The following is a 23,916-nucleotide window of genomic DNA, read 5'->3' on the forward strand; positions in this document are numbered from 1 at the left end:
ACAGCAAAAGCCTGGACATCACCATCCCAGGCCCCTAATTTGAGTAATTAAAAAATAAAACAATAAAAACAAAAACAAAAACATGTGATCAATTTCAGCCTCAGTGGAAGCAGTAGAAAAGAATATTTCTTCAACAGTATGAGAATGGTCAGTTGGCCTGCAACAGAAACCTTTTTTATACAGAAACATTTTTGTTTTCATCAGAGCAGTAAGTAAATGGCCCATTAGGTCCTTTATATCTTTAAAATTCTTTAAGTTTAAAGCATATCTGAGAGGGGTATTCATAATTAAACAAAAAGGAATCTATCTACCTATAATCAATATTATGATTTAAGCGAAACCAAATGAAATATAAATTTAACAGACACAAATTTTTCAAGTCCAATAACTATATTTAAACTATGTGTGCTGACATTCCTAACAAAGTATGCTTAATTTTAATAAAGCTACATAGTAAGTTTTTTAATTCTAAAGTACATTAATGTTTCTCTTCATTGATGTGATACACAAAATCCTAAACCAAAAATCTCAATGGTTTTAACATTTCAGTTAACATACTTCAGTTTCAACTTTCATAGTACAAACTTGATTCACTCGTTCTTCTTGAGTGTCACTTTTACCAACCAAATCCTTAAAGATAGCCAAACGACATTCAGCATTTTCTTCTAATATCTCTCGTTCCTGAAGGAGTGTTTCCCTGCATAATCAAATGAATCCCATTGAGAAACAGAAAAAGCACTACTCCATGTTTTAAATGTCTAAGATTAAGTACTTTATACATTAAAAGCGGATTTAAATAATTATCCACATAATTCAGAATCAATTCTGGAGTTAAGTAACAACTATTTTCAAGCCTATATATAAAGGTCAGAATTCAGAAGACACCTAATATAAAATAAGTTTAAAAAAATTTAAACAAATAAATAAAATTCTCAATTTTTACCAGGACATGAAAGAACTTACTTAAAGTCAGCTTCCCGTTGAGTCAAATATTGAGTAAACTCCTGTGTCACCTCTTCACGAATTTTAAATTCTAATGTCAACTTTTCTTTTCTTTCATTTATCAGTTTTTTTTTCAAGTCTTCTATTAAATCCAATAGTTTCTAAAACATAAATATTAAAATTCTAATAAAAGAACAAATATACCTCGAGAGAAATGTCTGAATGTTCAAAATAAAACTTTTCATTTAGTTGATTATAATTATGCACCCTTTTAACAGTAATAATATTGTCATTGAAATTTATGTATTTGCAGAGATTTATTAATATGAAAAATCAAGTGGGCCTCTCCGTGTTCTAGAAACAGACCTATATAGTTAACTAAAATCTCTCAATGTCTAGCTACAAGAAGAAAGAAAGGAAATGAAAATTTGAGCAACTATTATCCACCAGGAACTACTTTGGGGAGTTCATATTTGATATTATTCCACATAACCTTCTGTGAGCTTGGAAGCAGCATCCACATTTTATAGGCGGGGAAGTAAGAACCAGATCTGTGGTAAATGCTTAAGGTTGGGTTTAAAATTAGTCTGTCAAAATCTAACACCTAAATGTTACACAGAGTAGTAGTTACTCAGTATCCCGCAACACTTTCAAAAATGGCAAAGAGAGATTTACATATACTTATCTTATTGGGCTTTTATAACTATCTGACTGTGAGCAACAACTTTATAACCTTTAAAAACATATATAATCATGCAATATGGACAATAAATAAAGCAATTAACACTTGACATGGCCAGTATAGATTTGTAATAAATTACAGAATTAAAATAACAGCTATTATTCTTTAAAGTTTTTGGTTAAAGTTTATTAACAATAAGTTAACCAATTAACTCTCTTAAAGGTATAGATCTTTCAATGTCTCGATTTTATATTTAAAAATGTTTCTATAGATATCCTAACTTTGAGATTTCATTTCTAAGAACCTATACTGAGAAAGTAATTATACAACAAGACCCAGTGTTTTGGTTGTAAGAATGACTATTACAGTGTTGCTGTTTTACAGCAGTGGTTGTACTTAAAATTTTTTAAAGTAAAACCCAACTCAATAATTACACATAAGAGATTGGTTCAATTATGGTACTGTCAACTAATGTAATAAATAATGGCTTATTTTATTAATTCAATTATCTTTTCACAATTATTTTTAAATGAAAAAAATATGGTTATAAAACAGGTGTATGGTAAAAATCCACTAACATAAGTGGTAGATTAGAAATCTTTAATCTTTTCCCTCTTTTTCTTTTTCCAGACTCCACCATGATTATATAATACTTTTATAATGTTAAACTAAACACTATCCTACTATTTAAAATAGTAACTATTGCAGAAGAAATGGTGGAAGACTTACAGAATGTGGGTATACTTTGAGAAATTGGTTTAATAATTCTCAACATTTAGTTTATCACTGTTACCATCTGATAAAGTTTTTGCTGAAAAAATTTCTACTTAAAGGAACTATAAGCATAAATATGCTAATATCAGTATATCCCACAGTGATTTTTAATACTTCCAATCCTCCAATTAAAAGGCTAACATAAAGCATATAAACCTAATCATTTTCATTTTTAAAAGTTAAATATTAAAAACAATTTTGGTGAAATTATTTTAAAGTACCTAATCAATGTTATGATATACATTTTCACTATCCATTATAAACTATAGCATCATTTTTCTCTAGTAAATTCGGAAATATTATTAACATTTCTAGTTTAATTAACATTATATATAAACTTTAGCTTTAAGATGGGTACAAAATAAAATAAGACTATTAACGGCTCCTTTTGTCACTGAGGGAAATATTACAGAAGCCCAAGAAAAACAAGGTGCAATCACACAGTGACCAGAGAAACTGGGATTAAATAGCATCTATAGTTTTCATGCTCATTTCCAAACAACACGGGTGGAATGATGGCTTTCAGGGCCGCTGAAGTAAATTATTAAAATGAGTATTTAACCCAATACAATGTCCATCTACTTGGACTTCTATAGTCCAAAAGAGTACTATGACGTGAGATGTATCAACATCATTAGAACACATTCATGAGCACAAGATTACCAGTGTATCTGGCAAGAAGATTCCATGTATATATACAAAGTTATGACCAGTTAATGTGGACATGATCTAGATTTCAGGATTAATACAACTTAAATACATGTGTGAACTGTATTTGAACAAGGCTGTTTAATCTTATTTATTTACTATAAATGTAAGACAACCAAGCAATTCATGTTTTTGAAGAAACAGAATAATTGGTACTGGATAGACATTTTGAGTGTTTGCACTTAAGACTGCAAAGTTAAAGTTTGATGAAATATGCTACATTTACTGGGTGAAAAGATACTGCAGAACAAGATATTCACATGGTCTCAAAATATCATCCCACAGATAATTATGCTTTTACAATAAGAGAGATCTGAAACACAATACCTTAACCATGTGAACAAAACTTAGCATCAACAAGAATGGAGAAATCAGACATGTGTCTCCTGATATGAAGCAATGGGAAATTCACAGTTTCACTTATATAACAGTCTTGCCTAAAGTGTTAAACCTGAATCATGAGGAAATCATCAGACAAATATAGATGGGGGGTATTCTGTAAGACAACTAGTGTCAACTTTTAAAAAATATCTATACTATATTAGAGATAACTAAAGAAATAACGATCAAAAGCAATGTGTTAACTTAAGTTGTATATCAAAAACAAAGTAGTTATAAAGTACATACTGGAAAAACTGGAGAAATCTCAATGTGGACAGTATAATAGATTTTATTACTACATCAATGTTAAAATTGCTTAGGAATGAAAATGACCTGTGATCATGAGAAAAACCTCTATGTTCTTAGGAAATACGTGCTAAAGTAGATATAAGGTGTCATTATGTCTACAGTGTATTCAAATACTCATAGAAAGAATACTAAAGGAAATATAGTAAAATGTTAACAAATGGCAAATCCAGGTTAAGTGTAAATGGGTATTCATTGTACTATTCCTGTCGGTTTGAAATTTCTCAAAGTATGAAGTTGAGATATAAAAAATTTAGTGTGTTGTTTAAAAAAATTAGACAAGAGGGAGTCTTAAGAACTGTTAACCTTAACTTCAGAATTAGAAACCAAGTTTAGAAGTATGAGTTCTTAATACATACTCTCTTCTCCTCACGGCTAATGAAAGCCTTATCTTCCTCTAATGTTATATCTAGATCTTCATCAGTAAGTTCGGTTTCCACATTTTGTTTTTCTTTAGCTTCTTCGAGATCCTCAATCAAGTCTTCGTCTTCCACCAGATCTTCCAGGCTACTTTCCCATGAAATTGTAGATCTTTTTACATTTAATGTTTTAACTGAATTATTGATATCTGGTGATATATCTTGAGAAGGTCTGACAGGTCCAAATGTCTTCTCCTGAGAGGAATTTAAAATGTCTGGAACACCAACCTATTAAAATATCCAATGTGACTTTTAAAACGGAAAAGGCAAGAACTGTCTACTTAAAAATAATTTTATACATGTAAGTCAAATGACAATTTAAGTGTTTAAAATAAAAACTATGCAAACAAACATTCAAAAAGGAATCAGCATCCTTAAATGAACATTACAATAACAAAAAAGCTAATTACACATGTATACTATAGGAAAATTTTGGGGTTAAGTTCTTAGTACTATCCTTAGCAGGGGGCTACCCGATTAGCAACCAAATGAACCAGAATGGAAAAGTAGACAATCTATTGGAAGAATAGTACTCGTAATTTGTGACAGGTATCTATTGTTAACATTTAATACTGAGGTCATTTTAATACTACAGGGGTAACTTTCCATCTTTTCCCATGTTCTCCTACTTGGTCAAATGTTCACATTTTCAATTTTCAATTATTTCTTAAGTTTCAGTTATAAATGCAAAATGTATTATCTTCTCCAAGAAAAAAAAATCATTAATATTCTAATAAGATACTTAATAAACTCTGCAGAAGTTTGAAAATATTTACTTTTTGTGCAATGGCTGAGAACTTCAACACATTGAGTGTTTCATCATAGGCAAAACAACACTGGCTGATGTTGACAATCATACATATTTTTCCTTTACCATTAAAAAAACTTTGAAAATAGTGGGTCAGTTTACTTTCCCGGAAAGGCACATGCTGATGAAACCTATGGAAAAAATATTCAAATGATCGTAAGTTAAAAGAAATCTCATGAAATCAGAATGCTGGTAAATTTTACAAAGAAATAATTAATCTAGCTATCATGGACTTAAATTCTAAATTAGTGATTAGTTCTACTTATAACAGTAATTTTTCTGTTTATTTATGTTGTTTTCTTTAAACATTACTGCTACTAATAATAATACTCGTAATAATAACCCATTAGGCAAAATGTTAAGAAAACCACAGTGAACTGGGTTGTGTTCTCTAGTGTAGAACGGTTATACAATATATGCCATAAAACACAACTAGAAATGATGAAAGCTGATTTCTAATTTACTCAGTCTAAAATGCTAATTAATGCAGAAATCTATCACATCTAGAACACATTGCACTAGTAAGGATAAAGTGATTTCAGATGCTAAACCAGCATCATGGTAAGTTTATTATGGAAAGTGTCTGTTGATATATATTTGCTATGGAAAATACTGTGGTTACTTTTTGAGTCACTGTCATCAAATGATACTGTTTTTTATTTCAATCATCTTTTAAAAACCCAAGATCTCTGAGTATTTTTACCGTAATCTGTAGTCATTACACAAAAAGCAGGTTAAAAACAAAAAAGAACTTTCTAAAACTAGCAAAGGTGAAAGTTTAAATATTTAATATGCAAATAATACCTTCAGCAACACTTACTTTGACTTTTCACTGTTCTTCAAAACATTAATACACTTTCCTAGAGTCAATAAAGAAGTATTGATGTTCCCAGTTTCTCTTAACCTTTCACCTTCATTCTGCGTCTTCATGCTTCGTTCCGAACCAGCAAGATCACATAAAGATAATCTGAATAAACAAACAAAAAAACTTGAGAAGTTCTTCAAAAACAAACAATTCAAAATAATTACAAGCTGAAGAATGTTCAACTTACTCACTGACTCGCACTACACGAGGCATTTCAGAATCTTCAATCTGTAGAATTCTAATAGTGAATATGCTGTGACTAAAAGAAATATACAAACATCAAATGTTATCTTTCATTTTTAATTTCTGCACTCTAAATAAGAGACATGAGCATCTAAATCGACATCTATTTATATCCTAATACCAGCCAAAGCTCCAGCAATGCATTTGCCAAATAGCTGTCAGGTACTTAATCCAGTGTGCCACTGTCAACTATATTCCTTTCTAAAAGAATATCATACCTTTCATTTAGCTCCAAATCCCTCAAACCAACTCTTCTTAACATCCCAATTTATACTAAAGGAATCATTTATAATAGTCTCAATTTGCTGCAAAGATCATATTATTAGTTAAAATAATACTATGTACAGCTAATATTCTCTGAATACATAACTTAAGCAAAGCACACATCTGGCCTAAATATAGGTTTATTTAAATTATATATTATCCTCGTGTCATATCAATTATGGGGGACAGGGCTCTTTTCCCCTTAAGAGAAAATCTGTTTTAAATCTCTCACTGCTTAAACTTACTTCCTTGTCTCTCACTCCTTAATCCCTTTCATAAAACATCCTTTTTCTTAACCCCTTGAGATTCTGTCTTAACAGTATGCATATGGTGTTTGTGTTCATGAGTTAAGTGGAAAAGACACAGAAGTCCACTATCATTGGCAACTCTTAACATATTGAGCTTAGTCATATAAAGAAAGAATAAAAATACCTGAGACTTCATGCAAATTAGTAAATCTTTTCTTAGAGCAATAGTCCTGATAGTCATGAGTTTAATGTTCTTCAGTTTATAGAATGTTTTCATGCTTATGAATTGATTTAACTTATCAGAAAACCTACTGTAATTATAAATTAGTTGTACTTAAAATAGCACAGAATACTCTGAGTGCTTCAGGCTTATACCATAGGATTGACTCCTTACCTTCTACTAGAAGCATTGTTCAGTTTTGTGAAGGCAACACTCTGGTGCTTTATTCCTAGTTTTAAAAGTCTATATGCTTCTTTGGAATCAGCTACCTGAATCCATTGTAGATCTTTAAATAAAAAGTATACATATCAATTTTAAAAAACACAGTATTTATTGTACAATATAATCTCATTGAAGATTTATAATCTTTTTTCTCAAAGACATATAATGAAATCTTTCTTTTAATAACATGCCCTAGATGAAGTCAACTCAGCTAACTATTCTATATTCCACTAGAAAAGAGGTATACACAAAAAAGGATATTTTAATAATTTTCCAGTAGTTAAGTCACATAAACACACAAAGTAAATGTTCTTCTACAGAGTCAGCCAAAGAGAAAATTATAAACAGGTAAGATTTGTTAGAATTAGACATCCAGAAAAAAAGAAAGAAAAAAACAAAACACGGTACAGATTAAATCTGCAAAATTACCTAGCTGTGAGACACTGCAGATTCAATTCATTAGGGAATTATCAAATCAGATTTATGCAGTCATAACCAGCATTTTGTAAAAATGATGTAGAATATAGAAAACATCAAAGTACATTCCTTGTAGTAAGGGACTTTTGAGTTGTAAACATACATACATATATATACATACACAGATATTAGGAGATAATGTTATTAACATGTATCTATTATCTACTGTGAGTAATGGTTTAAAAAGCTTGAAAAGACATCACTGTGGAAGGACAAAAACATTTCCACATCTCCAAAGTTGGGACAGTTACAAAGCACCAGAATAATGTGAATACCAATGGCACACCGCTTTTCCCATCTCTCAAAATTCAATGAATGATACTCGAGTAAACACAATGTATACAAAAATAGACCCCTTTATATTCAGGTTTAATTAACATAGCAAAACATACTTCCAAAGCACAAACTTCACTTATATTGATATTAATAATAGTAATAAATTTTTCATTTTCTAGTTTGCTTTCCTATAGCTATAACAAAGCCTAGAAAGAACTTCAGAGCAATAAAATAAAACACACTCATTCATTAGTATACCTTTTATAAAAGAATAGCCCTTTACATCTTGGGAAAGGCGTAGCATCTTTCTCTTTTGGAACTTGGATGACACAGGAACAAACAAGTCATAAATAAATTCATTATAAATCTCAAAGAAAGAAACCCACAGAGAAAATTTTATATTATTATCCATATTCAAGCTAGCTTGTTTACAATCTTTCATGGATTCTTCAAACTCTGTCATATTCAAAGAGTTTGATAAATTTCCTACAAAAAATAAAAAAGGATAATCACTAAATTAAGCAAGTAACTAAAAATGAAACAAGACAGATCAAGACTCCTAGACTTGAAAAAAACTAAGTACCCTTAATCTTTTGACCAGCTATGTTAAACACTTTTTGAAGCAAAGCAGATGTAAAAAATATGCGTTAAATAACCAAAGTTTGTCTTCTTCTTATTTTTTCTTTTTGAAAATATACTAATGAACTAAACTGAAATTAAATGTAAATGACATTTAATTCAACATAAAAGATACAACCAGTTAAAGGGATATCTGCGATATTTAATGTAAATAAAACTTTATAATAACTGACATTACATAGCTATGTACCATTTCCCAAATAATACTATGTTATTAAAGAAATTAAATTCCAAGGTGTGATTCAAAAATTAAAAGTTTTTCAAATGCGTTTCATATAATCAACAATTTAAAGGTAAGTGAGAAAGGAAACCTTACCATAAAGAGTATCATAACTGTCATTTTGTATAACAACCTGAAAAAGAAAGATTTTTTAAAAGTTAAAAACCATTTTAGTTAAGCTTAAATAACCAATATATTAATTACCTATCCAAATAATGAAAATCAAATCACAGACTTTCATCTACTCTATTCAATGACCTCTGTCTACTAATTTTTTTTTCTAGTTAAATAATACATTTTCATAATAAAACGTTGGGAAACTACAGAAGAGTATTAAAAAATATATCATCATATATAATTCCTGACACTCAGAGGCAATCACTACTAATATTTCAGTATATTTCCCCCTATTCTTTACTCTAGACTTATTACACTGTTAAGTTTATCCTCTCTATAATTAAAATTTATTAATAAACATTTGGTGGCTATATAACTGAATAAATGTGAAATAACTTAATTATTCCCCTATTAGTGAAAATTTAGATCATTTACAAGGGTTTATCAGTAAAAATAATACTAAGATAAACATCTTAAAATATTATTTTGTTCTTCTGCATTCTAATTATTTCCTTACGACATATACCTAAATCTTAGGTAGACGACAAAGTATTAGAAAATTTTAAGTTCTCACTCTTAATAGTATTGGCAAATTACTTTCTAGAAACACACTTAAAATCAATGTATGAAAATGAGTATCTCGTTATTTTAACATCTTAAATGTCATAGGCAAAATAATAATTTGTTTTAACTAGATAACCTGTTGGGAAAATTTTTTTCGTTATTAATGACTAATTTTCTCTATGTATTATCTATGTAATTATCCGCCAATCTCCATAATTTTTTACAAAATACTCATTTTACTTTCAGCGACCATAATCATGGAGTCTGAACTTTGAACTCCATTAATCAACAACTTTTTACTAACTTGAGACCCTGATTTCTAAATGTCTTTAAAAAATCTCCACCAATAATCAAAAAATTTTATAAAAACTGTTAATAGTTTTTAACAATCTTGAATAGGATAAATATCAGAAAACATAATAAAAAATCCAGAAGGAATAGGAGGAATAGACAAATATAACCTTATTTCAAATTTTTTTCATGAAAAACCAATTTTAAGAAAAGAGGTAAATACATTATATGAGATGAATTAAGAGACTTAAAATGTGCTAAATGAAAGAGCAAATTATAGAACAGAAGGTACATATAGTAAAATCTCAATTTTGTTTAAAAGACTGTATGATACATATAAAGATATGAAGAAGATAAATGCAATTACATATGATTGTTGTTTGTGTGTGCATATATAGAATGCTCTGTATAAAAAAAAAAAAATCATAAAGGATACTTTCCAATCTGTTAATGGGGGTTTTCTCTTCAGAAATGAAATTATAATAAATTTTCACTTTTTATTTTTTTATTTTTCACATTCTCTTGTTTAGATTGTGTATACATGTTTTACAATTAAAAAAATTTTTAAACCATTACATAAAGTACAATGCTGTTTACAACAACCAAAAAACCATTTACATTTATTTCGTTTAAACATTTCTGCTATTTGTACAATATAAAATAAGAAGAGATGTCTTCACACAACCTTTTAAAGACTACCACTACCACCACCACTGTTCGAACATGGGCTGAAACAAACTAAAGAGTTTACAAAAAGTCAAGGTTTATATATTTTTTTTACATACTAAAATACTTCCTACCTCCTTAACTTGCCGAAGCAATGCACTTTTGCTAGCAACTTCTTCTTTCTCTTGTTCTGGTGATAACCGTAAGTATTCTCTGGATCTATGTGGTTTAAGGTTCATTTTTGTATAAAGTCTCTCCTGAAGACTATCAAATAACACATTCAAAGTTCGAGGCAGAATGCCAATATTTTCTTCTGTGCCTGTGAAAGAACTTTTGTTTTATACTCTCAGAGTATTAGGAAAGCAAAAATGTCCCTGGACTACCAAGGTTTCTTTTACATGCAAGAGTAAACAGCTAACTCAAGAGTGAGAGAAGTTGAAGGATTACTCAGTTTATTACTCTAGTCTTCATGGACATTTTATCAACTATTATTTTGATGCAAAACCTGAAGTTTTACATTCAGATTAGGCCAGAGATTTGCAATCACCCATAATCACCAAGTATAGAAGTAAAATTAAATATAAAGTGTTTCTTTGGTTATCCATGCTTAACTCACTATGTCACATCAATCTTTTTCTGAATTTTTATCACCTAATTCTCTACCATATGGGTAAAGTAGTTTCGCAAATGAATTAAATCAATGTAAATTAAAAGCCATCAACAATAAATTCAATTATGCTATTACTATTAAAAAAATGGAGCAAATGTACTAGGTAATAGAAACATTACTACATGCAAGTATTATGACAATAAGTGATTAGAGCCTTTCTCCTTTTCAGCAAAAATAAAACATTTTACCTTGAAATGTATATGTTTTTCCTGAATTGGTTAGCCCATAAGTAAAAATCAGCCGACTCTGTCCTTTCAAGAGGTCTTTCACTGGCTGCATAATGCAACCCTGGAAGAATTCCTTCTGTGTAGTTTCTGGGCCAAAAACCTAAGTAAGCATTTTTTTAAACAAATCTTTTTAGAAAATTCAAGTTAATATTCACAATGAGTTCTACTCTCTCTCATGTTTTAAAAAACTTTTTGATCATTTTATGAGATTCATTCTTAAAATAGGTGCCACATCCCCAACTCCCACAGACACACTTGAGTTTATCTACTCTCATAAAGTTCTCAAGATAGAAATAACTGAGCCAAACAAATTTTCATCTAAATTCTGAAAATGAATCTTTCTTATAAAAAAAAAAATTTAAGAATTATATTGCACCTGAAACCAATATAAATATTGAATATCAATTATAATTGGAAAACATAATAACTATATTGTGATTTATTCACTTCCAATATATATTTACAGAACTGAAATTTGATTCTGACTCTTGAGAAAAAAGTACTAGTACCTAAGATCTAAGTTCCATAAGGACAAGATATATATATAGCTATATACGATTATGTAGCAATTTAGCCTAAGTCTCTTTTTCTTAAGAGAAAAATCTTCAGTTTCACAAGGGTACTTTACCTTGGAAAACCTGAATTTCTGTACCATCTGCCCAGAGGTTTTCTCACTTAATCGAGCAACTATACTTTGAGGATCTTTCAGCAGAACAGTCTGTGAATCCATCATATACACACAGCCCTAGAACAAACAAACAAACAAGAATAATCCTACAATAAATAAATAAAAACAATGGTATTTTGTCTGTTTAATGAAGGTAAAATATTAAAACCCAATTAAATTTAACACAAACCTCAGATTCATGTTCTTTTTCTGACTGTGTGAACGGTCTTATTCGAAGAAAAACTTGGACATAATCTTTGGATTCCAAAATGTTTGCCTAAAAATAAAGACCAGAAAAGCTCTATTTAAAAAATATAAAATATAAAAAAAGAAATACAAAATGTGGCTTTTCAGAGATGATCTTTCTTTAATATATCTAATTGTTACCTAACAATCTGAGATTATACAGAACCACTAAGTGAACAGTGATTCTTCTGTTTTTAACCCTATTATAAGAAAAAAAATCTTTAAAAAAAAAAACACAAAAATTCACTTTCCTCTACCTTCTACATTTATACTTTAAGTTTCTTTTCCATAAAATCCTACACTTTATAGCTAAATACAAATAACAGGGCTCTAAGGCAGTAACACATAAACTCTAGAATAAATCACAAATAACCAGAATAGTCTATTAACACAAATGCTCAATTCCATTATGAATTTAGAATATTTTGCTGTATAGTATTCTCTTTACTGTTTCCTTTGGGGAAGAAATGAACCTAGTTTATTTTTAAAAATAATTTTAAAGAAATGTTTTAAATATTTTAAAAAGTAAAAAGAATATATCTCATAACAATTACTCGAAACAATTACTTGAAAAACACAACTTAGTAAAAACAGGCAAGAACTAGAAAATCTGAATAACCCTTTATCTATTAAAAAAATTCAATTTACATTCAAACAAAATAGTCCCACAAAAAACTCCAAGCCTTGGTAATTCATTGATAAATTGTCTCAAATATTAAAGGATATAACACAAATTGTCAATAATCTCTTTATAAAGATAAAGGAAACTTTTTAAACTAATTTTGAGTTTGACAACTTTGAAACCACAACCTGACGAAGATGCCATTAGAAAAAATTACAGAACAATATTCCTAATTAAGATGGATGCAAGAATTCCCTAATAAAATATTAGCCAATATATAAAACAGGATAATATATCCTAACAAAAAGTGGTTTACTGTAAGAATGCAAGGTCAATTTAGCATTCAAAAATCAATTAGGTTAATTATCTTCATTAAAAGAATAAACGAAAAGAAACTTTTATCTCTAACAGATGCAAAAATAAGCATTTGATTGATGACTTGAATTTGACATGTATTCAACATTCATTCATAAGAATTCTCAGCAAATTGGAATAGACGAGAACTTCCTTAACCTGATAAAGAGCATTTTCAAAAAACCTACAGCTAACATCATATTTAAAGATGGAAAACTGAATCTGAGTAGCAAGATGAATAACAAGTTTCTGCTCTCACCACTTCTGCTCAACATTGTATTAGAGATTTTAGCTAATGTAATCAGGAAAAATAAAAGGAGAGGAAAGTGGAGAGAAAAGAAAGGAAAAAGGCATCCATCCAGATTGTAAAGAAAGAAAACGATGTTTATTCACAAACAACATGAACATCTACATAAAAAAATCCTACAGAATCTACAAAAATGTTATTAGAACTATTAAATCAAGTTTATTTAGCAATGAAGCAAGATACAAGATTAATATGCAAAATCAATTGTTTTTCTACATACTGAGAATAGTCTAAATCAATTTTAAAAGCAATACCATTTGCAATAGCATCAAAAATTATGAAATATTTAGGGATAAATCTGACAAAAGATACAAAAGACCTGTACACTGCAAACTATAAAATACTGCTCAGAGATATTAGAGACCAAAATAAATAGAGATATACCTTTGTTCACTGTTTGCTAGACTCAATATTGTTAAGATGTCAATTTTCTACAAGCTCTTCTACAGATTCAATGCAATTACTATCAAAATCTCAGAAGCTTTGGCAGGGGTAGGGGTGAAGGGGTGGGTAGCAATTAACAAGCTCATTTAAAAATTCACACAGAAATGCAGAGTACCTAGAATAATCGAAACAACTCTGAAAAAGAAATTTGGTGGGCTAACACTACCTTATTTCAACATTTATTTTAGAGCTACAATAATCAAAACTGTGGAGTATTAGCAGAAAGACAAACAGATCGATGAAACAGAATAGAGTATTAAGAAATAAACCCCCACGTATAAGGACATCTGATTTATGACAAAGGTGCAAAGGACATGCAGTACCGAAAGAACATCTTTTTCAACAAATTGTGCTGGAACAACAATATCCACAGGCATAAAAAAAATTGGATTCACATCTCACACTGTATATAAAAATTAACTCAAAATGGATCATAGACCTACTAAACATAAAACTAAAACTATAAAACTTCTAAAAGAAAATTTAAAAAATCTTTTTAGTCTTGAGTTAGGCAAAGATTTCTTAGATATGACACCAAAGCATAATCCCTACTAAGAATAAACAGATAAAATGGACTTCATCAAAATTAAAAACTTCTGCTCTTCAAAAAACACGAAGGGATGAAAGACAAGCCATGAACTGGGAGAAAATATTTGCAAAGGATATAGCTGATAAACAGTTGTATCAGGAAAATATAAAAAACAATTAAAATTCAATAGTAAGAAAACAAGCCAATTTTTAAAAATAGGCAAAAGATTTAAATTGACACTTCACCAAAGATGATACACAAATGGCAGACAAGCACATGAAAACACATTAAACATCATCAATTATTAGGTAAATGCAAATAATAATTTGATACCAATACATACCTATTAGAATGGCTAAAATTAAACGACTACCCAGAATAACCAATATAAAATTGCAAGAGAAGAAAATAGTTGGAAGACTGATACTACTTGATTTCAAGACACACTAAAGAGTTACAGTAATCAAGATGGTGTTGTGCTGGCAAAAGAACAGAATCAAAGGAACACAACAGAGAGCCCAGAAATAGATCCCCATGACTACAGACAAGTGACCTTTATAAAAGAAGCAAAGGCAATACACTGGAGCAGACAGTCTTTCCGACAAATGGTGCTGGAACAACTTGAAATCCATATGCAAAAAAATCTAGACAAAGATCTTACACCCTTCACAAAAATTAACTCAAAATGGATACAAACCTAAATGCGAAATGCAAAACTATGAAAGTCCTAGAAAATCTCGATGACCTTAGGTTTGGCAATGACTTTTTAGATTCAACACCAAAGGCACAATGCATGAAATCAAAAATTGACAAGCTGAACTTCACCAAAATTAAAATATTCTGTTCTGTGAAAGACGTTGACAAGAGCATGAAAAAACAAGCCTCAGACTAGTAGAAAATATGTGCAAACGATATATCAAATAAAGAACTGCTATCCAAAATATATAAAGAACTCTTAAAACTCAACAATAAGAAAACAACAACCTGATTTCAAAATAGGCAAAAGATCTCCATAGATACCTTATCAAATAAGATATACGGATGGCAAACAAGCACATGAAAAGATGTTCCCCAATGTATGTCAACAAGGAAATGCAAATTAAAATGATATACATTACATACCTATTAGAATGATCAAAATCTGGAATACTGAAAACCAAATGCTGGTGAGGATGTCGAACAAGAACTGTCATATGTTGCTGGTGGGAATGTATAATGGTACAGCCACTTTAGAAGATAGTTTAGCAGTAACTTACAAAACTAATCTTGCCAAATAATCCAGCAATCGTGGTCCTTGGTATTCACCCAAAGGAACTGAAAACTTATGGCCACACAAAAACCTGCAGATATTTATTTCGGCTTTCATCATAACTGACAAAACTTGAAAGCAACCAAGATGTCCTTCAACAGATGAATGAATAAACTGTGGTATAGACAATGGAACATTATTCAGTGCTAAAAAGATATGAGCTATTAAGCCACGAAAAGACCTTCTGCTCAATTTTGCTGTGAACATTATATAGCTCTAAAAAATAAAAGTCAATAAAGCCAGTCAGACAGTCAATCAATCAATATTGACTACATCAAGTGTTGGTGAGGATGTGGAGGAACTAGAACTCTCATTTACTGCTGTGGAGAATGTAAAATACTATTACCACTTTGGTGTTTTCTTAAAAATGATCCTGCCATTCCATCCTTAGGTATTCAGCCAAGAAAAAAAAAAAAGGAAATATATGTCCATACAAAGATTTGTACACAAACACTCATAGCTTTGTTTGTAATAGCCAAAAACTGTAAACACAAATGTCCATCAGCAAGTGAATGGATAAACAAATTGCAGCGCATCCATACCACGAACAATAAAAAGAAATGAACTACTTTTACACACAACGTGCATGAAACTAAAAATAATTATACCAAGTAAATGAAAGTAGATCCCCCCGCCCAAAAAAGGGCACATAACTTTACGATTCCATTTAAATAAAATTCTAGAAAGTGCAAACTAATGAATACTGACAGAACACTGATTATAGTAGTTATTTGGAAGTGTGATGTGAGAGGGATTACAAGGAGATACAGAGAAACTTATGGGTGTTGGAAATATTCACTGATTGTAGGGATTGTCTTATGAATATGTCAAAATTTGTAAAACTTTATAATTCAAGTATGTGCAGTTTATCTAATTAGACTGCAATAAAGCTATTAAAATATAATTTACAACACATCAAATACCATAAAATGTTTATGAATATATTTAACAAAGACATAAAAGTCCTCTCTAAAACACTGCAAAGACTTTAAAGACCTAAATAAATGGAGAAATGTACCATGTTCATGGATTAAAATACTCAATTAAAATGTCAGTTCTCTCCAAATTGATTCATAGATTCAATACAATCCCAGTCAGATATCTCCATAGACTATTTAGACTATTTTGCAAAAACTAGTAAGTCAATTCTAAAATTTATGAATATGCAAAGAACCTAGAAAAGCCAAAATATTCCTTAAAAAGCTAAGTTGGAGAATTCACACAATCTTATTTCAAGAATTACTATAGCACTACAGAAATAAGGCAGTATAGTTATAAGAATAGCCAAGTCAATGGAAGAGAACAATTCCAAAATAGATCCACACATAGTTATTTGACTGTCAATTGGCATTAAAACAATTTAACAGGAGAAAGTCTTATAATGCTGAAATAACTAAGTAAATGAAAGTTAAAAAAAGAAAATCAATGTGAATCCCTATATCGACTATACACAAAAACTAATTCAAGATGGATAACAAAATATAACCATTAAAACAACTATAACAGTTTCCAGAGGGGTAAAAAAAAAACACTACTAAACAAGACACCATTGTCTGATAAAGAATATGTATTTATTATATATAAAAACCTCTCAGAGATCAATTATAACACAATCTAATTTTTTTAAATGGAGAAATGATTTGAAGACATTTTACAAAAGAAGGCGCAGTAATGACCAAGAATTACTTGAAAAAGTGCTCATTAGGAAAATGCAAACTAAAAACACAATAAGTTTACTACTATACACTCACAATTACCAAGTGTTGGCAAAAAGGTGGAGGAACTGAAATCTGCATTGCAGGTGTTGGTACAGACACTTTGGGAAAAAGTTTGACAATTTCTTATGAATTCAAATATGTACTTACCATTTGACCCACAATTTCTATTCCTAAGTAGTTAACCAAGACAAAAGAAAACACAAATTCACAGAAAGTCTTACACTGAACATTTACAGCAGCATTATTTGTAAGGTCTCTAAAATGGAAACCACCCAATGTCCATCAAATTGTAATGTAATGGAAATGTGACATATCTACACAATGAACTTAGCAATAAAAACTAACAAATTATTGATATGTGATGCATGAACTTAGCAATAAAAACTAACAAATTATTGATATGTGATACATGATCAATCTCAAAAATATCATGCTAAGTCAGGGGTTAGCAAATTTTTTCTGTAAAGAGCTAGATAGTTAATATTTTAGGCTATAGAGGCCCTACAGTCTGCCAAAACTACTCAACTCTGCCATATGAGTGCAAAAGCAGACCTAGAAAATAAACCAATGAGTATGATGCTAACTAACAAAACTTTATGGATAGCGAAGTTTAAAAAGCATATAATTTTCATGTCATCAAATATTATTCTTTTTCTTCAAACATTTAAAACTGTAAAAACTATTCTTAGCTTGCAAGCACTACAAAAATAGGCAATACAAAAAGAGACCAGTTTATCGACCTTTGCATAAAGTGAAAGAAGACACAAAAGACTACATAAATATGATTCCATTATATACCAAGAGGCACTTATCCCTTCCTCTTTTCTTCATGATTGAATGAACCAAAGTGAAAAAGGCTTGCACATGATAGGTATTAAATATTATTCTTTTATCTACATACCCTATACTCCCCTTTCCACTTCCATCACTATTAACTGGGTTAGTCCCTCTCTCTAAAGTATCAAAATTAACAATCTAAAAAGTAAAAACTGAACATAAATAAACCGAAGACTAAACGTACAAGAAAAAGTCTACAAAGACACATAGCAAACACTGCATTAGTAGTAGGTAGGGTAGTAGGACTTTTACTTAACTCATTTCCCATTTGCCCTGAGAATACTTGCTGGTGGCGCTTGGGGCTGCAGTGTTTACCCCGAGATAACTCACAGATTACTGTCCTAACCTCACCCTCCCAAAGTCTGCCACAAAATAGCTTATTTTTATTATTATTTTTGCATCACTCTAGTATATCCATAGTCTTTGGAAACAAATGATATCATTCTATTTATACCATTCCATTTTTAGTAGCGGTTTTTCCATTTACAAAACACAGTAATTCTCAATCACTGAAAATATCAAATCCTAGAAGACACAGCATTGCTACATGTTATGTTAACGTCATTCTCGAAGATTCATTTGATTTATATATACATTTCTGTTACGATAGGATTAGGGACAAGTTCTGTTTAGAAATAATTCCAAGAACAGGTTTTATATTTTATTTCCAGACTGAAAACCAGTCAGATTTGTTCAGCCTCAAAGAGCAGGTTTATATAAAATTAAATTAAAGATGGCAGCAAGTTGCACTTATTTTTTCTAAACAGAAAATGAGTTAAATATTACCAAGTTATTTTACCTTTTAAAAATCTGTATAATTTTTTTAAACTAAGGCCTGAAATTCTTAGGGGCATTGTGGAATATTTTACATTTTTGAGAAGGTAAAAATAGCACCTGACATATGTTGACACCATGAACTATTAGCTCAAAGTAGTTCATAGTGTCAATATTGGATCACACTATTTTATTTTATGTCATATCTTTGTGAAGACAGATTTTTCAGTGATTACTATGATAAAAAGTACTACACCAAAACAATGAGGAACAAGGAATAAGGGAGGCAATGTCTATGATTCCAAAGCTTAAGAAATTATGTGGTGCCTAGAAGGCGCATGTCATATTAACTATGGTAAGTGAAAAATGAAATCAAAATATTTTTTTACTTAATTTTTTTTTCAAATGCCTATAGGTTAGGTCATAGTTATTAAGTTGTTTGGACTTATTACTTTAAAAGAAACTGTTATGTATTTAAAGCATCATAAAAAATTACTGAGATAAGAAGTGTGGGCGCTAAAAAGAAAATTTTCTCCCTACCTTCTAAGTTCTTCTAACAGGGCTAAAAATCAAATTAACAGAGACAGACTGACAGGAGAAAATGTCCAAAGTTTATTATACAAACATACATTTGAAGGTCCATAAGAATATGAAAACCCCAAAGAGGCATTGGGTTGTTCAGGCTTATATGCCATCATGGAAAAAGAAGGGGGACAGAGATTTCAAAGGAGAAACAGGCAAAAGAGCAGAACACATGCAGCAAATAAATTCTTGCTATACAAACCCAGAAAAAAATGGGGCACAGGGGGCTCTATCTAACAGACCCCTGCTTGATTCTTCCTGTCTACCATACTTAATTCAAATTAGGCTAAAGTGAAATCCTTAAGGTAAATATGCTAAGATTCCCTTCCTAAAGCAGGCTCTCCATCTGAATTACCTTAGGCAGAAAAGTTAAAGGGTCAAAGATTCTGAGCCCTTTGTTTCTTAATAATCAGCTTAAAATCAATATCTCAAAAGGCTCATCTTGAGATAGCAAAACTTTGGTCCCCTTCAAAAGGTTGCCTTAAACCCACAAGTTTGGAAAGCTCTGGTCTAGCAAGACCTGTCTGCAAGTGTGTGTGCGCCATATACATTTCCACTCAAACATATAATCATAATAATTTTCTTGTACTTACCTCAGTGGTTGAAGCAACTAAGGAAAATTCACGAGAGAGATCAAGCTTGACGCTGTCAAAATTTATTTCCGAAGGCCTTGCAACTGGGTCAGCACTAAAAACATATGATGGTCTAGGCACTCCATCTTGATTTAAATTAGATTCCATTCTGCAAGAATAATAGCAACTTCTTTAGACATCCTTAATAAATCAGCATGTAAGCCACTTAGAGTGTAAAAAGTCTGAATCTAGTCCAATACTTTCCCCCCACACACACATAACTAGATTTCCAGAGAAGGAAAACATTGGACCGCTTAATCTATAACATGATGACCTATGGAAAGAATAAAAGATGAAATTATTACACATGCTATCAAATACTATTGGACATAGCCTACCACTATTATTCTTATGATCCAATCCATGGATTGATTCAAAAAGACTTCATGAGTTAAGGTAATCCATAAAGTAAGACAATATAAAACATTTATGTTTCTGCCTGAAATCCTCTCTAAAATCAAATAGTAAGGGTAGAGTAAATTATAACCTTGTGTTATTTTAGTTATTTGGTGTCTTCTGAAGAATGTTACTTACAGACTTTGTAATGTTTTAGGATTTAGGAGTTAAACTAAGTTACCTGGACATTTTCAATTGAATCCGTCTAAATAATGCAAGTGAAAAGAGAAATAATGTATGTGAACATATTCAAAACAGTACCTGACACATAATAAGTCTTAAAAACTAAAGGTGAATATGGAATAATGCATCAGTAAAATATTACAACCAAGTAAAACATCAAGTCACTAAACTTAAAGGTAAATAGGGGTAACCTTAACTGAAAAAAATATTAACATTCAAATATTTACTAAGAATTTACTAGGTGCATAATACCAGGGAAGAAGAGAGTTCTCTACTGTTCTTTGACAATACTGTGAAATATCCAGAACAGTGACCCCCAAACTCAGGTTCCTGGCTCAGGAAAGTAGTAATGGGCATCCACAGGTGTTACATAAACAAGCCAAAAATGGCCCCTGTATATTGGCCTTACATTGTTCACTTCTCCACAGCAGGCCAGGAATATTAGTTCAAAAGCCCACTGAGGTGCCAAACCTAAATTTTCACACATCCTTTTGTTTTTAATATAGCTCAGATTAGCTTCTGTTTAGCCATTTATAACCTAACTCCTTTGCACATCTCACGAAACTGAATCCAACATTTGCTAGCCACAGATAAACCCAGGACTATCAAGACCCTAAGCCACTGCTGCCCTTTCTGACCCAGGAACTCTATCTTGTGCTGCTCAGTAATATCACTTAAGACACCTTAAGTCCCCTGATTCTCCTCTCCCTACTCCGAGCTCTACTGCCCTCTTCCCCTTCTGGGTGGTGGTCCTTCACCCTAGTCTCAAAGGTTTCATGCTGTGGGGAACTTCTCTTGCATGCAAATCCTGTGAAAGTGCTACCCTTATAAAACTCTCACGTGTGCTCTTGCCACTTTGTGGTCATATCTTTTTCCTTGATAAACCGTGAAACCCCAAAACTCAATACAACAAGGTTGTTTTTGGTTTTTGTTTTTTTCTAAATTGCAAAAAAAAAAAAAGGAAGAAATTATACCTTTACCTTCAACAAAGCCAAGTAAACTACAGGATCAACCAATCATACAGACAAATTTAACACCTTTATTGCTTTTGTTTTTATTGTATAATCAGTAATGTAATGAAAGTGGGGAAATTACTTAATGCAGTTTGATATAATATTTCAAATATGCAATTTATGGGTGAAAATTAAAAAACGAGTATCTGATAGAGTAAAAAATAACCACTGAACTAGAACAACAGGGGAAACGTTACAAAAACATAAAGTACTGGCTTGACATTTCATAACTAAGATTTCATGGAAATGCCCAAAAAACTTGAAGGTAAGCTTCGTTCTTTGCCTTCAATTAATGTTCTCCCCTCCCTCAAAAAATGTGATTTTATCAAATTACTAAATAAAAAAGAATATTTGTACCTAAAAAAAAAGGTTATAGTAAATTGTATTTGTTCATATGCTGTTTTCATTGATTAAACTGTCTCTTAACAATTATAAAATTGTTGAGGTATACTATTACTTCCGGTACTTTTAATTAACTTCTAGTTACCTGTGGTCTCCCTAACTAGACTAGAAATTTCTTGAGGGCAAGGACCTCGTTTTATATAACTTTGTATCCCCTACAACACATTCGGAAATGTAAGAGTGATAAAAACTCCCTGTAGAGTGACTTAAATAATAATAAAATCCTCTATAAAAAAAATAAAAAATTGGTACTACTCTTGTAGTGATCTTATCTTTAGCAATAGTAGGGTTCAAGATCTCATTTCTCATCTCAAGGCTGCAGCCATGACAGAGAAACTGAATCTTTATCTTCTCTCCAGTGAGATTCCATGGTTGAAGACTAGCAAAAAATTTTTAAAATCTGCTACTGAATGAGGTTTCTGAGTATCACCAACAAAACAAAATACAGCCTGAAAAAAAGTCTTCATTAACGAATTGATGAGTCCTTTATATTATTTTGGAATCTGCAGTGTTAGGTCTTAGACAGCTAATAAAACATACACTGCTACGTTGCTTCTAGGCAAACATGCTACCTTGTTTTAAAAACAAAAGCAAACCTGAATTTGATCACCTTAGGCAAAGACTGCTTAAGTCATGAACTTGTGTCAACTAGTCCTTCAGCAAGGAATATTAGAGTTGTACCAGGCATGAATCACTGAAGCAGGAGGTGAAATAAGATGGTAGAAACCTTCTAAACTGGGGGCACAGACGGCCACAACAGGCCATGTCACCTGCCAAGCAAAGTACTCGTCTCGGAGATTCAGGAAAATAAGTTTGGCAATAGAGGCCTACCCCTCAACAAAAGCAGAACAATAATAAAAATATTAATGATTGAAAACATTCAGTGCCTACTACACACTGGCACCTTCCTAACAACTTTACACACTATCGTTTTATCTTCACAAGAACCGGAAAAAGGAGATACTATTATTACCTCTTTAAAGAAGTAAACTGAGGCTCAGAAAGATTAAACACACTGCCTTGCATCACTCAGCTAATACACGGTGAACACGAAATTTAAACCCCAACCAAGGTAATACGGCTCAACAATCCAACGCGAACCAGGTGCCCTAGGCGCTCCCATCGCTCTGCAGCCCAGTTCCTGAGAGTAACCCTCTGGGTCATCACGAACCCCCCTGGGAAAGTGCTCACTGCCACAACCGTTTCCCCGTCTCGGGCCTGGTATGCGCGCAGTCAGCCACTCCCTCTTTCGCACCACCACCCGGACCACCTCCTCACCTGCAAACGTTGCCTGGCCTGCCCGACCTGCGAACAGCACCACCAACTTGTAGTTTTCAAATTCAAACAATGGCGGCCAGGGCTCCGCACGGAACGCTGGGAGTGGGCGGAGCTTCCGGAACGACGCTGGGAAGCGCCGCAGGCTTGCGCTGTAGGTTTCTCACCCGCTGGCGAAAGCAGCTTTCAAATCTGAGGGCGGATCTTGGAACGCTGGGTGACAAGAGAGCAGAGGTGCTAGTGGGCGTCTGGCGTGCGAAGGTGAAGAGCTTCTCGCGCCTCTGGGCGCCTGGTGCCGGGTACGATGTGTACTACCCTCTGTTGGCGGAGACGCAGATCTCGGATACGATCTGGGAGACAGTAAAGACTTGTCAGAAGCCCCAAGGTGAGGCCGCAG

At 31.7% G+C, this 23,916-nt stretch overlaps 1 protein-coding gene across 4 annotated transcripts in view; it reads right to left on the minus strand.

Annotated features, from left to right (window-relative positions):
- KIF20B (kinesin family member 20B) overlaps positions 1–23,637 on the minus strand; it is a 70,510-nt gene extending 46,873 nt beyond the window's left edge. For all 4 annotated transcript variants that reach the window (XM_006925961.3, XM_006925960.3, XM_025042258.1 and 1 more), the window contains exons 1-15: positions 23,523–23,637; positions 20,212–20,359; positions 12,087–12,173; positions 11,858–11,974; positions 11,191–11,329; positions 10,467–10,651; positions 8,791–8,827; positions 8,094–8,321; positions 7,035–7,146; positions 6,073–6,144; positions 5,841–5,987; positions 4,989–5,151; positions 4,153–4,440; positions 964–1,103; positions 559–697 (exon numbers count right to left, since the gene is read on the minus strand). In XM_006925961.3, coding sequence (XP_006926023.1) covers positions 559–697; positions 964–1,103; positions 4,153–4,440; positions 4,989–5,151; positions 5,841–5,987; positions 6,073–6,144; positions 7,035–7,146; positions 8,094–8,321; positions 8,791–8,827; positions 10,467–10,651; positions 11,191–11,329; positions 11,858–11,974; positions 12,087–12,173; positions 20,212–20,358 — 2,001 coding nt within the window. In that variant the 5' untranslated portion in view covers position 20,359; positions 23,523–23,637. The remainder of the gene's footprint in view (positions 1–558; positions 698–963; positions 1,104–4,152; positions 4,441–4,988; positions 5,152–5,840; positions 5,988–6,072; positions 6,145–7,034; positions 7,147–8,093; positions 8,322–8,790; positions 8,828–10,466; positions 10,652–11,190; positions 11,330–11,857; positions 11,975–12,086; positions 12,174–20,211; positions 20,360–23,522) is intronic.
- Between the last annotated feature and the right edge of the window lie 279 nt (positions 23,638–23,916).

This window comes from Pteropus alecto, unplaced genomic scaffold (genome assembly GCF_000325575.1).
Source record: "Pteropus alecto unplaced genomic scaffold, ASM32557v1 scaffold88, whole genome shotgun sequence".
Lineage (NCBI taxonomy): Eukaryota > Metazoa > Chordata > Mammalia > Chiroptera > Pteropodidae > Pteropus > Pteropus alecto.